The 17,158-nt window shown below is 33.1% G+C and overlaps 1 protein-coding gene across 11 annotated transcripts in view; it reads right to left on the bottom strand.

Annotated features, from left to right (window-relative positions):
* The window catches only part of bma (black match), a 99,876-nt gene that overhangs the window by 67,216 nt on the left and 15,502 nt on the right, over window positions 1-17,158 (bottom strand). For all 11 annotated transcript variants that reach the window (XM_053768451.1, XM_053768452.1, XM_053768453.1 and 8 more), the window contains exon 2: window positions 4,957-5,195. In XM_053768451.1, the coding sequence (XP_053624426.1) occupies window positions 4,957-5,124 (168 nt within the window). In that variant the 5' untranslated portion in view covers window positions 5,125-5,195. The remainder of the gene's footprint in view (window positions 1-4,956; window positions 5,196-17,158) is intronic.

Below are 17,158 nucleotides of genomic sequence, written 5' to 3'. Positions count from 1 at the left end.
AATTCAAAATTCCTCGGAATCCCGGGTTAACATCTTATAGACATTTCATCCCGGAAAATGAATAGGGTCCTGTAGGAAAATTAAAATAACAATCCATGGAGCCGATTTACTTTAAAATTTTGTAGAAAGGTGTAAATAGAATATAAACATTTTTTTTATCGATGAAAGTCTGATAAATTGATCAATTAATGATCAATTTAGAATTTTTCAATTCACTCAGATCAATCAACATTTATAAAGAAATCGGAAAAAAAGCGCTAACGAAAATTTTTATACATGCACACAAAGTATTACAAAAATATTGGTTTTTAATAGATCAATAAAAATGTCCGCGACACAATACTATTTTTATAATTAAGATATAATAATATCTTCCAGATAGAAGGCATTTTATATGTAAAAATATATTGTAAATTAAAAGGTGCATTTTTATAATTTTTATTACACAAGCAAATTAATCCTTATGATTAAAAGTATTGAGTATCCTTTACAGCACATAATTTGGATTAATAGATTCTGAAATATTGTGAAATTAAAAAATATGCATGCATGAATTATTTTTTATATTGTTGAACACAGAACGCGGCGACGGCGGCTCGCGGTGTAACGCAGATCGCGGTCATAGCCCGCAACGATATCGTAAGATTTGTACTTGATACTTATGTGTTATTTTATTTATTTTCGTTGTATTCATACAAAAATTGTTATCAGTTGTCAGAACGACTTTCTCTACTTTCTTTCTTTCTTTATTAAAACTAAATTTACAATACAATAAAATATAAAATATATTTATTGGTCATAAAAGCATTATTAATACAAAATAATACAGTTGTGCATATATATGGACCAATGGTGGGCCTATTTTTAAGCAATCGCTTCAAGCCAGCCTTTGGATAGTGAGAGAGGATAACAGAAGAGGGCGGGCGCGGCATTGTGTGCGCAGTATGTATCAATATGTCAGTATAAAACTCTTCCGTTACTGAGTGACTGACTGACTGACAGACAACGTACACCCGAAACTGCTGGGCGGAAAGCTAAAATTTGGCATGTAGGTGAGCACTAAGAGAGGATTTTTGAAAGTTCTACATTTTCGTTCGTTGAAGTTAGTGACTTGAAAATTTGGATTTTGATTGTTTACAACAAAGTAATGAATACATGTCTCAGATTTTTCTGAAAATTAATCCTCAACCCCTTCAAAAGGTGGTTGAAAGATTGTATGGGACTTAATACAATTTTCAAGATAAAAAGCTACAAATAATACAAAAAATGATTAATTTACGTTTGTGGTTAATAAAAAACCGGGACATAAAATGTGTAGGAGCTGGAAATGGGAAGGAGACACGTAGTGGGAAATGGGACGGGACACATTGCAAAAAACATGATGGCACAATATGTAACAACATTACATTACATCGCAGGAAGTGGGATTGGACTAGTTTGCGGGACGAGATACGCAGCGGGAAACTGGAAATTGAACAAAAGATGAGAAAAAATGCGAATTTGAATCATATCTGTTTACCAGTCTTACAGAGTACGTGATAAAAAAATTACTGAGATTTTGCTATGAAATTCACGCGGGCAAAATCTAGTAGTGAATAAAATCGAATGAAATGTGAATTATAAGTGCTTTATAATTCAAATCCGAAATATTTCAAACTACCCAATGAGTATAATGATTTATATTTGGCATTTATGAGATTTCGAAATTATTTAAGCGCAAAATTTAACTGACTTCAATGGTTTTCGGTAAATACAAATTGCTATTCTCCAGCTGTTTCTGGGCTGAGTAGTTCGCTTCGATATTAAAAATATTTTGAATTTTTTTAAACTATTGGTTCTAAGAGGCTAAATAAACTGCTTTTCTATGGTGGATCTAAAGTGTGACTTCTTAGAGCTAGTATGATATCTTTTAATTGGAACCCCTAATGCTTTTCAAAATACTTATTAAGCAGGTACCTACGTATGTAACGTAAGCAACAATTACATTGTAAACAATTTAATATTTATATAGGGTCTGGTGGGCTCAGATTATATTATAGTTTGATGGGCAAAGAGGGCAAAGAGCCAAAGGGATTGATTAGGGTTGATTACAGTTAACAATTATTCATGACAGCATTTCTAGCTACTCGTATTGAATACATAATACGCTCAATGAGGTAACAAATAGTGCTTATATTTTTTTAGAAAATCTTCTATCATTCGAATGTGGGTGGTTGAAAAATTTTTTATTGAAATAAATCATAATAATAAATTAAATGAATTGCACCTACATAAATAACTAGATTTCGCCCGCGGTTTCACCCGCGTTAACTACAGGCGTCCGCTTGTAACTTATTTTAGTCAATATCTTGGGTTTAAGGCATCGTATCGCTATGAAAACTATACGAGATTTTAAGTTCGACCATATGTTACAAACTGTAAAAATCTCATCAAATTCCATTCAGCAGCTTTTGCGTGTTGCGTTATCAAACATACAGACAGACACTAATCTTGAAAATTACATTACATCCCTTAAAATTCTTTCATTCCTCCTTTTTCGTAAGGGGTTGAGGGTTAATTTTCAGAAAAATCTGAAACACGTATTCATTAAATCTTTTTCACCCATTTCCCCCTTCGGGGTGGAATTTCCAAATATCCTTTCTTAGCGCTCACCTACACTCTCTAGGGAACCTACATGCCAAATTTCAGCTTCCTACGCCCAATAGTTTCAGGGAGTTTTGTATGCATTGATACGAGTACGTATATGATTTATAATGTTATAAAGAGTTGAAGACCAATTTTGGATTACGTATGGAATAAATAGAACATCACTCGTTTCCAAAAATTAAAGGGAAAACCTATCTGTCAGACTTTTCAGCTAGAAATTGTTGTGGAGAAAATTCCCATAGGATTGACGCGCGGGCAGGCAGGCCTACATAAAATCACAGCCAAATCAAGTCGAGACTAAGCGGTTGGCCTAAAGTTCAAAGAGGAACTACAGGTTTATTTCTGGGCTGGTTATTTACGGCTGTAAATACATACCCGGCTGGGTATGTATTCAGAATGAGAGAGAGAGGATAAAAAAGAGTGGAACAGTGAATAAAGTGGTCAATCAATCTGTAAAATATATTTCGAAGACAGAATATTCCTTTACAGTTGTTTCGCTCCAAGAGATAATCTGGATTTGGTTGGAAGACTTTTATATTCAAATAAATTGTAAGTAAGGCTACATAAATACCGAAAGCTTCTGCAAGCCTTCTATAAAAGTCGTTTCTTTTTTGGACTGATCAACATTGACATCTCGTGTTTGAGAGATTCATTGACAGAATGATTTAATGAAATAAGTAGGTACTACTATTCAAAAACGCCTATAGATTTCACAATGTAGCAATATTTTACTAATCATTAATTCGTCATTTGATACCCAAACGCTAAGGATAACTCCTTAGCGTTTGGGTATTAAATGACGACTATTCACCTAAAGCGTGTGAACAGAATATGATGTTGGCGAGAGGGACAGCGAATTTGTTTTTTAAAAATAAGATAGTGGATATAAATCAACAGAGTTAAAGACAAAGAGCCATTTCGGTTGGCGATGAACAGAGTAGAGTTTGCGAAGCTGAGGCACAAACTCCACTAATGGTATACTTATAGACAGGCTCCAAGAAGAAAAATAATAGTTTCACGGCATTTCAAGGCAAAAGTAGTTTGATGTTTTTTTACGCAAAAACTTATGTCATTACGCTTCTGTCTTACAGACTCATGGAATGTTTGCAAAACTGGTCTAATATAACAAAACTTGCACTATAAAGAAGTTAGATACTAATACGAGTAAAAGAGAGAGTTACATGATTAAGCAATAATTGGTCAGAGTAATAATTACTTAGTGGTGTACATGTATGTAAGTATATATTGATTGCATTCAATATTTACCGATTGTGTGAGATTGAACATGACGTGGCATTTGGAAGTCAATTTCTCATTGCAAAATATTACACATCAATCGGAATTTCTGAATATCAACACAATAACGCGGATATATTAAGTATTTATTTTACACGTGTAGTCTGAATTTTGTAATTAATTTAACGTGAGAATATGCCTGTGAAGGTACCGTGTGTTTCGTACTACTTACATCCATAGGTTAATGTGTTAATTAATGTTAATTTCACTAAAATTACCAATTACCTTTTTTTCTTCACGTCGGTGATTTAATCTACTGTGAGGTAACCTAGTAATCTGAACAGGTCCAGTGTAAAAATGACAAAGGATGACAACGATTTTCATTTCTTTCACAATAGGATGCAATATTGTACCTTAGATGTTCTAGAGTTTAATATAGACCACAATAAAAGCTCGTGTACCGCTAAAGCTATAAATGGAAGCTCACCGCATATTACCAGCAAATTAGATATTATTTACAGCTGGCGGAGCTCTGCCCGCATATTAACTACTGAGAGAAAACTAAGCTCATTGGGAGAATGGCTCCATAAGCCAACTTAGTACTAGTCAAATAAAGACAGAGTTTGTGCAACAACATAAGATTTGTTATGGAGCTAACTCCGTGAAGTAGATAGATAAAGTGAATAAACTGTAAACGATCATCATTCCCAATTTAGGACTCGAGGTTTTTGTTGAGATTCAATTATTCACCGTTTATAATTGAATCTCCGGAACCTCTATAATAGACGAGTAGCGAATACATTTTAAGAGTTAACATTTCCAACATATTTTACATAGTTATTATTTTACGATAACGAAATTCATGTCTTAAGTGGGTATAAGCTTGTGTTGCGGGTCCGATGGACACGAAAGTAGAAATGGGCATACGTACGCGTACCTACTCGTAGAACCGCAGATATACATATATCTGTGACCACAAGTTCGAGTCTGGAATCGAATCCAGGATTTACAAATATCAGACGAACCTAGGACTTAAAAAAAACTAATTGAATACAAAACCATATGGGCACTAACCTTGCCGTCGCTCTTCCTGTAGGCATCATGGACCCTCCACACCAGCCCGGGGCCGGCCGTGCTGCTTTCCTTCCCCACCTCGAAGTATTGCATGATGGGGTTGCTCTCCAGCGGTGGGGGGTTGTTATTGGTCACCCCACTCTTCAGTTTGGAAATTATTCCCGCCATACCTTTGCCGATCTTTCGACCAAGTGGGACAGTTTCCGATTTTGGTGGTTCCGGTTCGCAAGCTGATTCACCTGCAACAATCACACATAAATAATTAACGGGCAATGCTAGTAACAAGTGATCACTTGTACTTATATTTAGTCTTTATTTTATTATGTTTCATTTAGTGTTCACTAGTTTATTTTATTTTAATATTTTTATATCAAAAGTTTATTATATCGATGCAATAGCTAAAAAGATTTTATATACGCATATCTCTAAATATAATTCACTAGTGTCATTGCATATATCGGCTTTATTCTATGATACTACGATTCACGGCTATTTTAGTCATGATTCGAAACTATAAATGTGATTTACTGGTCACCATTGGTTGGGCTGTCAGAGAAGTTGTGTATGTTCGCCTTTTATCATCGTATTGTTTTATTGTCTTGTGTGCCACACAATATAATTAAATGTTTTTATTTTTTTTTATTGATAAATAAAACGAATTGATTATTTATCGTAATAAATACTTTTCGTAAAAAGTAACTAAAACTTAAATAATGATTTATATAACATGACACAATTAATTCATATCGCGAATTACATAAGTAGGTCGCACCATACACATGTTTCTATTAAGATATATAAGTTATATTTTATAGTTAAATTCTTTATGCAAATTAATTTTGTCTTTATAATATGTGTAGGATTCGTTTTGTTAATAAAATTAATATATCCATTATCAACTAGAGAAAATGTGTCAACACACGTTATCATCTGCTATTCTATTAACCACAAAAGGACATCACTCACACAAGATCAACAGGGGCCGTCCCTAATGAATTCTGGAAGTTCATGACCCCACGCAGTTAGTACAGCTTTAATGAGATTATTCTCTCGATCATAAAACGTAGCAAAAATATAATATTCAGCCGGGTTATGTAGCCAACCGTGAGCAAACATTTCCATAATTTAAAATAAAGCCTGGACTATAAAACAATATGATATTATTACAACTGAATAAATCGCCTCTTTAAATTCTGTTCTTTTTATTAAGTCGTTACATTTTCACATTTTAATTATACGAGTGTTTAAATGTATTATGTTTTTATAATAACTTTTATTTTTAACTTGCAAGCATGAGAGAGAAGTGAGATATATGTGTAGAACACCAATACAAGAGTAATATAGTTATTTTTCAAATTTTAAAATATACATACATACAGCTAATATAAATTAAAAGTAATAAAAACAAATTATTAAAAATATATATATTTATATTATATATTTACAAAAGTGCCAGTCGCTACAATACGTTACCTTGAGGTAAAATGACCAAAAGGCTGACAGCATTGCGTTGAATGGCAATGCTTAATCTCTGGCCTAGTTTTGGTCACCTGTTACCACAATGATTTTATTGGAGATAGCCTTGTATAATTTGTGGGCTAACCGCACACCGCCTCAATGTCTCAACCCCAAACGGCTCAAATATGTAAAAATTGCCAATATTGTTATATTTACGCCTTTAGAGGCTGCAGCCGTAGCCGTGATCGGAAAGTGAGACGGAGCCAGGATATCCACGTGTCTTGCCATCATCCCTTGTCAGACCGTTTGGATCTAAAACAGCAGGCAGATGGACAGTGGCAAGAGCTCGGTGGATTATATTGTTTAGGGCCGCGTGGCGCCCTAGTTGGCCATCGAGAAAGGTACCTAGAGACCTAGATTGACCGTAGGTAGGTAGAGCCTGTAGCCAAAGACCTGATTCCCACTCCGCGGCAGCTTGGAGGCAAGCTCGCTCTGTAGAATTAATAGATATATTAAATTAACCTGCTCTATACTACAAAGCGGACTGTCCCAGAGCTTCGGCGATGCTGGAAGAATGGGAATTTGAGAATTTGGACAACGACCTTGCCATTCGTATTTGGCTTCTGATACTTGACTAATAAAAGCTGGATTTTTTTAAGATCTTTTTAAAAATCTATCAATACCATGCACAGAGGACAAGAATGCCGGCAAGGCGACACTAGAAATTTTGCTAAAAAGTAAATCAATGCTTGAATAAATCCTCTGCGAGCCCATGCAGTAAATATTGATGAGTATTGCTCTTGTTGGATTGCTTGCAATTGTATAAAATAAAACAGCGATGTTAAAAAAAGCGATGAAACAGGTCTTTGTAAGCGAGACTAATTCATCCTAACATAGAAATCAATTCTCAACAAAGAAAAATATATGAATCTGGAACGCACATTTTCACTGATTCTAGGCTAGGTTGACAGATTTTTAATCTATTGATTAAAATAGAATTACACGTTTTTATATTACTATGGCCACAGTAGTATAAAAGCATGTAAACCTATTTTAATCAATTCATTAAAAATCTGTTAACCAATTCGCCCACCAAGAACAATAATGATTGTTCTTGCAAACCAAAACAAAAAAACAAAAGTAAGTATCAAATGATAAAAACGAAAAACCTTAAAATTAATGAACAATAAACTAAAATAATGTGATAACTTCTAGTCTATCAATAGAAGCACAAAAAGTTTCGATACTTATCGTTTAATAATAGAGTTATTAACATTTAACGACACAACTCGTGTGAAGCTATCCGAACCTGGATGTTTTACCACCACGTGAACAAGAAGTCATTTGTATGGAGGTAAGTCACTTTCCTGAACTAATATAATATCCCCAATTGGAAGTTCAGATGTCTGGTAAGTGATTTGCTAGAAGCTTATAATGTTGAACGTTTCGAAGATATTATCTAGAGGGGTAACCAGAGTACCGCTCACCAAGAAATGACCCAGCGGTTCAGACTTCGATATTGTCAGTATTTGAATAAAGTGTTAAAGGCCTTGAATTCATGTACGCTTCCATATGAGCTAGGACTGTAAATAGCTCTTTAAATGTTAGGGTGAGATCGCCTAACACTTTTCTTTGGTGAACAACAACCAATTTAACGCCGGATTCCCATAAATCTCCAGTAAAACACGTGACCTTCATTTTTTTTTCGTCCTCCATTTAAAATTTGCATAATATCCGATACACAATCTCCAACAAACGTTTGCCATCTGCATCCTATGCCCACATAACTAAGATAAAATCACTTTAGAAAATGAATATATTTGAGATTTGCCGATGTCAAGAACTTCAGAAACCTCATTTAGAACTTTATTCATAACTCCAACTTTGGTATCGATAGTTTGATAGGAGCCACTCTTGTTTTACAGGTAACTAATCTGACGTGTAAATTATCATGACGTAAATAGACAAGGGCACAGTATGCAGTACTAGATGCGTCCGCCAAGCCATGAAGTTCTAATAGTTTATCGTCACTTATTATGTTTATCCAATGAGGTAAAATAAATTTGGTAAGATATTGTAAATCCTCACCTGTCGACTCTGCTAATAAATTTCTTATATATCTTCAATTCAGCTTATACTTGCTAGCCATAATTTTTGAATGAATATTTGTGCTATTATAACGCTTGAAGCAATCCATCCCAAGGGATCATAAAGCCGTGAAATATCTGATAAAACTCTTATTTTTGTTACAGGTCCAGTTTGAGGAGGAAGATTCTGAAATACTGAACGTGTCTCTCAATATACGATGTTTTTACTGCTTCTTTAATTTGTTATCCTGAAGTTGCAGTAGAATTATTGATAATTTTTAACTTTTACTTAGTTTATAAATACCAACTAAACCAAAATCAAATGAATATATAGGAGGTTAATATTACTTATACAAATGATTTGAAGAAAAAAACAATAAAAAGTTTCATGAAGTTTTTAATTCAATGTTTTACATAAATAACACTTTGTTTACACATATATTTAAATCGGATTTATAAAGAGTATACAATTCTTCGATTACATCATATGTATCTTTTAAAGTATTTATTATCATCGCATTCATCAAGTGACAACTGAAGTGTTGTGGTGAGTTTCATTAAAATTTGCCCAAAATTGCTCTAAGGTTTCCAACCGTGTTTCGACATACGCAGGTATTATTATTTCCTTGGAAGATTTTTTGAAATTCTTATACGGTTTTGAAATACGGTTGTTAATATCATCTTGGACAGCAATTAATTCTTTATAAATTTTATATTAAGCAGTAATAAAATCCACTAAGTATGTAAGTGAAAATATTAACTAAATATTTTATTTAACTAATAGTAATATTTGTGAATTTATGGATATCATGGATATCATATTAATCAAGTATGGATTTTCGGCTCAACCACTTATTATAGGAAATTATTCAAAAATATTTCAATATACATGTAAACAATGTGTTAAATTTTTAAAGTTGTAGTTGTTTTAAAATGAGAAATAGTCCAAAAGTTTATGTAAACAAACCGCTACCAGGGCTTGAAAGTAAATTTGTAGGAGATATGGTTTAAATTTCACTATCACTAAATATGATATTACGGTTCAAAATTACTCATATTCACTCCAATGACCTTACTTGTTTTTTTTAATAAAAAACCAAGTAAGGTGATAATTCACCACACTGTTGATATTGATATACCACTGATATAACGTCGCTGCAACCTGCCCCTCGAAATCCAGACGTCACCGTCTGCTGTTACCACCGTCGACCATCCGCCGTAGGTATTGCAGCTAAGTTGGTTGCCACATGCAATCCGAATCCAGTATCTAGTTTCAGTATCTAGCTTTTCAAAATAATTATCCGGCAACGAAGACCAACTTTTGTTTGTACAAAACTTGAATAAATCCTCAGCGAGCCCATGCAGTAAATATTGGTGTGTATTAAATTACTCTTGATGGATTGCTTGTGATTGTGTAAAATACAACAGCGACGTTGGTATTTGTAAGCGAGACTAATTATTATTTTAAATATAAAAATAACATTACATAGCTTTGAATTCATGTCAACAAAGAAAAATATTTTAATCTAGAACGCACATTTTCAATCATTCCTTTTTTAGATTCTTGGCGGCCAGCGTAGTATAAAAACATGTAAACCTATTTTAATCAATACATTAAAAAGCTGTTACCCGTATGTTATTGCATGTTTGTAAGCTTAATTAAAATAACATGGCTTTTTCATTGAAATATGTCATGAATTTAATTCATATGTAACGAAAACGCTTTCGTTAGAGATGAATTAAATAAATATTATATAATTGGAATTGGAATGTACTGATATAACTCCACAAACGACAGATATGAAATTGATTACATTTCTACTTTTATTATAATTATTTTCAGTAACATTGATACATAGAGAAAATGTTAAATAATATATATTTTTTAATTCACATGTAGATAAAAAAATGGTTAAATTTTTAACGAAAGTTTTGAATAGAAATACTATGGAAAATAACGAGTAAGCAAATTTTCTTTTGGTTTTATTTTCACGAGACTGAAACCAGTTTCGGTACCTATGTAGGATTTCGAATATGTTGCAACTAACACAAAAGTTTCTAATCGAAACGCGTTGTGGTACAGTGCAATAACGGAAGTTGCGAACTATATTTAGCTGCCACAACAGCGGTTCGCACTTGTAAATGATCGTATTCTCATTTGAGTGTGTCACAGAGGTCGGAAGCACATTCATCAACTAATTTTCAGGAAAAGGTATTCTCTGTTCTACTCTCCGCACAATGTGGAAACTTTTATAACATTTAACTATCCTATTTTGTTATTAGTTCAACCAATAAAATAACAATGAAATGAAATGTTGCGTTGTCAGGAGAGTTAAGAGTAACAGATAGTTTCACAGGTATTTGATTAGTATCAAATATTTACTTACATTTGTTCACAACAATCACAATTATTCTATACTAGCTTATGGATGTGGTTTCGCCCTCGTGAGTTATTTTATGTTTTTTTTTTAAATATATTTTCCGGGATATAAGGTACTCTTAGTCCTTATATATACTTCAAACTAAGCAATACAATCTTAATAATCTTTTTTTATATTTGTTAAACTAAATTGTCATAATTTGTTGTTTTTTTTTGTACAACTGCTGCAATTTAACAATTTAAGTTCTAGATGGTGGTCGCGGCCTGCGATGGATGGGCCGACTTCCGCACAAGACGATTCATGATATAGACGGGGGAGGCGGCAAGGTACTTAAGATTTTTTACAAAATTATCATTCTTGCTACATGCTTTTATTGTGGTCAGAGTGATCTTGTTGCATTCAACGCGTGACAAAAAATATGACCGTGCAGTAAAACGTAGAGCTGTCCCTCTTAACCATCTGGTCACCCATAATAATAATGCATTGCAATTAAAACTACAAATATGTAGGTATGGTATAAAGCAACATTCATTGATGGATACATTGCAAGTCGAAAGAGCTTGTAAAAAGGAATTAATGACCGGGCGATGAACCGTATGAGTTATGTTATTTCGTTTGGATGACCTGTTTTAGGTCGCTCAACACTCGTCTTATTTTCTTATCGTATATGTTGTTGCTAACATTGGTGTCAGATTTTATTCAAGTCGCTTAAAGGCTGTAAGTCGGTAAAATTACATAACCCGACGGATTACTGGACTGAGCATTTATCTCTCTCCCCTTTTCAATTAGTAGAGGAGCTATAGAGAGGACACGCTATAGAAATTTAGCAGCGCCAAAACTGTTACAGCCTTTACCTTGGACTCGTTCGCATATCTGCAGTGTGAGAACGTACTTATGCGAAGCTTTTAGAACTATATTGTCACATATGTTGGCGGCGAGCGACGTCATCGCAATACGACCTTTGAATTTTATAGACATGTGGAGCCACTGTGAACCTAATGTTAACGAGCCCCAATGACACGCATGACGTACCTACACTGTGAGAGTATTTTCCTGCATCGTTATGATTTATATATGGTTCTGCTGAGATTACATCAGTAAAGAGGTGATTTCATTTTTGAAACATATGGTCATATTAAATTGAAAGCTTGTTTGTTCGTTCATAATAAGTAAAAATAAGTTTATTTCAGTCATATAAGTTTATTGTGATCTAAAATATGTCGTCTTAGACTTACGCATCCAGTTGAAATCAAAATTCCCAAAATAACTCTCTAATCTAGATGTATGCCGAAGTCGAAGTTGAATGTTTACGGTGTGACATTTGACTTGATACACCTAAAAAGTACCCGTTGGTAAAGTCTTCTAGGTGATTTGTTATTATGAAAAAAACTTTTCTATATCATCCTCTATATATATTTAATTTTGTTAAAATAATATATTTTTAATGTAGTGCCCACACAAATCTTTTGTGAACTGAAACGGAATAGAGGGATTACGCCGACCTTGTGTGTGGGGCCGCGTAATTGAAAGACGGCCCAATGCAAACACACCCGGGCTCTGCCGATTGCGACCACCCAACTACCCACATAAAATGACAGTATTATTAGTTAGTAGGACGTCGGAGCGGCGAGCCCTGGGCGCTTCCTTGCCTCTTTGCCGACAGAAGATGTTTGTAAAATCCGACTACTAATACAATACTAAAAATTAAAGTAAATGTCATTTTATTTACATGTAATAGGTATGAGTCGGTGTAAGAGACTATATTAGAAACTAGCTGATGCCTACGACTTCATTCGCGTGGCCGAACAATTATTGGTAAGGAGTCAAAACTATTAGAGAAATTTAATTATACAGATAAATACAGAAGATGCTAATCAGACTTAAAAAGTATACTTTCTATAGAGATCTACATCAGGTGTTCCAGATCTTCGATTTTTATATCTCAACAGAAAATGCTTATCAGACTGATGCAGACAGCAGATGCAGGTATATATATTAGCGGTTGTATCGTGCTAATATTAACAAAACCAAGCAACGAAAAAGCTGTCCAATATAGCTTCATATTTATGATACTAAATAAAAGCGGTGCATTTGCAAATGGAAATAATGAAATTGTTTGTTTTTTCGACTATGGCTTGTTTACACTACATAGCTTCACCGGACAAAAAAAATACCTGGCTGTAACTCCAAGTTGCGCTCATATTGTTTTTTTTTAGAATTTTTTTTTCGATCTACGTATCGTATAACTTAAATTGAAATTCCCATGGTTGATGTATATTTATTTGATTTGTATTAATTATGTTTTAAAACAATTTCCACAAGTATCATGTGATGACTTGTTTATTTAAAACTGTGTCATAATAATAGTGATGCTATGACCACGGCTTATTTTCCAATTGTAAAATTAATAATAATTCGTAATTTATTCCTAGAATTACTCACATATCATTTAAGAAGGTATACAATAGAAGAAGTGAGCTATCGTTAACTTTAGTTTTCAATGTTATTCATCAATCAACAATTGGTTGTTCAATTTTATTTAAATCAACGTTGCAGCATATTGAAATATCCAGTCTATTTCCGTCAACCATTAGCTAGGGTATCCAATTTCGCTGTTTGTATACATTTCGTGGAATACGTAATTGCCTAGGATTACGTATAATGCATTAGCTTATGCACTGTGACCTTGGGCTGACTGACTTTGACCAGTAGGTCGTGTACACGTGTAGCTGTATTGACGATAATGATCTTTCAATCACATCTACTTCGATAATCTTGAAATAGCTTTATACTCATTCAGAAACAAAATCCGTAGTATTAAACAACGTAATACATATTTCGTAAAGTCAGAAGAAGTCTAGTGGTCATGGGTATGCCTGTATATATTAGACTCAAACAATAATGTAGGTTACGATTATTCAACATTCCTTACGAATAGGACCAGTAAATACTAACAATAACAATAACTTGAAACTAACAATGCATGCGTAGTAATCTTATTAAAGATTTAGATTATAATAATTACCAGCGAGACAAGAATGTTCCAGCAGGGGATTCAACGTTTTTAAGGCTCTGTATGTATTTACATCAAAACATTACAGGATTTGATGTAAACATATATTAATAGGAACCATAAAAGCTTTGCATTATTTTATTATAACTCATTGATAATAAATATTCATAGACAGTAAGTTTGCATAACGGAACTAGAGGCGAGACCTTTTTAAACTTATATAATTTGAATTAAGCTGCTAATAAGCTGCTATATTAAAATCAGAAAATATTCCAAGCGAGAAGGAGCGTGTATTCTGTGAACGTGTATTCTGTGAAAGAACTTAAGTTTGGGAAAACTAAGTGTTAAATAATTGCGGGCCTAGGACGCATGCGAGTGTTGTGTGATAAAGTTAATTGATTATAAAATTAAGTATGTAGGGTGCCAGATTATAAAAATTTGAGTGACTTTTTTTAAAACTAATGCATTTAAGGTTACGAGAAACATTTTTCTAACCAATTGAATGTTACTTTTAAAGATAAAGACATTTCGCTGCGATGAATATATAAATATGGCCACATATGATTTTTTGAAAATATTTTATTATTTGCATTCGGAGCGAAACCGAAAAATGGTGCAGAATTTTGCATTACCGAGATATCGGAATTTAATATAGGAAACTCCACGCTCGGTTAAACCGTTGAATAATAGTTTCATTTCACTTCTTATCAACTTTTTTCTTCTTTAAGCTTTCTTTCATTTAACATTAATTATTGCAACTTTATTAGTTACTTGATTTATAAATGAAATCTTTATTTCTAAATCTTTTGAGATGGTTTTAACTACCATACCCATAGAATAAAAATGAAAGAGTATTTGTTAACTCCCGTTAAACCCCTTTAGGTTAAAAGTACTATAAAATTCAACCCAGAATATAATAATAATACTTAGTACTCACTATAAGAAACAACATACTGCTCATTCAACGATTAGGCATGTTGTGGCTAATTCTTTTACTAAACTTAGTAACTAAGTAGTTTACATTACAGTACTTATACTTACTTACTAATGTACTTGTTATGATGTATTTGAGCGTTTCTTGGACTTTATAATTCATAATTCATTTATTCGCGTCAGATTACGTAATAGAAATAATGCTTCAATATTATAGTAATAAACTCATAGAAATAATATTAATAATAATAATACTTTCGTAATTTAATTGTGAAAACTTGTAAATGGCTTTATAGTCATTAACTAAGTGTTTTTTTTTTTAATTTGTTACGAACAGCTGTAAGTTTTCCGAATAGATAAAATAAATAAATAATACATATTGTCATTGAATTGCGCCTTTTCCCATTATTGTGTATTTCATGAAACTAGTAAAAAATATTATGTTAGAACAAAATCATAGTCAAACATTAATTTCTACTCTATTTCTACCATTGAAATATACATCGGCTATTAGATTCATACACAATATTGATCGGCTTGCTTCCAAATGGCGCAAAATCATGATTCGAATTTGGGCTCATGCGTCAGACGTTGCGAAATCAATTTAGCTTCAAGTCAAAGAGATTTGCATAGATTTGATCTTCAATTAACTGTATAAACAAGGAAATCTAGACCTTAATGAAACAGGTTTATATACTACTTACCTAAATAAAGTGCGTTACAATGTTTGGAGAAGTTATTCTATTAATTTACTAAAATAGAATTTTGTCATGATTATAAACTTAAAATTTTAAAAAGAGATATTAAAATTAAATAATAGAAATATTAATTTCACAGAAACCGGTTTTTTAAAGTCAAATCTCTCTTCTTCATAGTCGTATTCCTCATGGCTGAGGGTCGTGGTCATTACATGGACGGAAACACACGTAACAACTTTCTTGGCATCATTAATGGAGTGGTTTGCCATTGCCTTCTCCATTTCAGACACAAGTTAATAATCAACAAGTGTGCAGGTTTCCTCACGATGTTTTTCCTTCACCGGAAGCAAATGGTGGTCGATAAAAACTACTATACATGAGTCACATTGGTATACAAACTCATGTGGCACGAGTAGGATTCGAACCTGGGACCTTTCGATCCACAGGCGGGGGTCTTAACCATTACACCACCACCGCTTCAAGTCAAATCTAATAAATAATAAATTTTCGAAAGAATGTGGTTTTTTTTTATTAACGCGGTATTTTTTTAAACTATTTCATAATTTTATTTAATTACAGACACAAAGTCAAATGGTATAGGAATGCGTGACCCCATGCACCCTCCGACGTGACCAGACCAAGAATAGCGTAATATATTTTTTATTTTCATAATATTGTCTGCTTTTGTCTCGACCAGAATACGAAACTAGTTTGTAGTAATATCATTGACTGTTATATTGAATACTTCCATTGATATTTGTAATAATTTATTAAATGCACAATTTATTATTTCATAATTTATTCAAAAGTTTAAATCTATCTCTTAAATCTATCTCTACAGTTCAAACCATATAGAGAAGCAAATATATTTCAATTATGATCTCATTGGAGTAGTGGTAACCACTATTCTATTCCCAGTGCGGGCAAAATAATTTCTGTTGTGCCCTTGTGCTCGTTTCTGTGTTGTGTCGATTTGACCCGCGATACCAGTTCAGTCTTAGTGCAGACCCATGAGTCTCGTCCATAATATCCGTAATAATATTATAAAGATAAAAGATTTGTAATTTTGTTCGTAACGAATGAACTCAAAAGCGGATGGACCGATTTTGATGAAAAATGGTAAAGAAATATCTTTTTTATTATAACATTATAATGAAAAAGCCGGATTTTATTACTCCTATTAGTTTTATCTACAACAATAGTCACCCCCGAGCAAAGCCAGGACGGATCGCTAATAACATAATAAAGCTGTCGCAACCAGGTAACCTAGTTATTACCCAAGACCCAGAGACTACTATTTGCCAAACTTTACGTCCGATGAATCGTCGAGCACGGCGTAAGTGTGAACTTTGCTCACTTTTTTTTAAGATTTGGTCAACATGACATGGACCAATAAAATAGAAAAATAATGACCCGGAAGAAAAACTTATTGTTTATGTTAATATTACACCAGTTTTATCAGGAAGGGAAAGTGTAACAAATATCTGCATCTAAAATTACCTTATGTTATATATATTATGATGCTATATATATTATGATTTTACATATTAAATTACGTAGGAAACATTGTATCACGCGGACACGCGCCTTTTTTGAATAAATGAAAAGTAAAAAATACTCTACCTATAAAAG

The sequence above is a fragment of the Plodia interpunctella genome, chromosome Z (assembly GCF_027563975.2).
Source record: "Plodia interpunctella isolate USDA-ARS_2022_Savannah chromosome Z, ilPloInte3.2, whole genome shotgun sequence".
NCBI classification, from domain to species: Eukaryota; Metazoa; Arthropoda; class Insecta; order Lepidoptera; family Pyralidae; genus Plodia; species Plodia interpunctella.
This window is presented reverse-complemented; position numbering and strand designations above follow the sequence as displayed.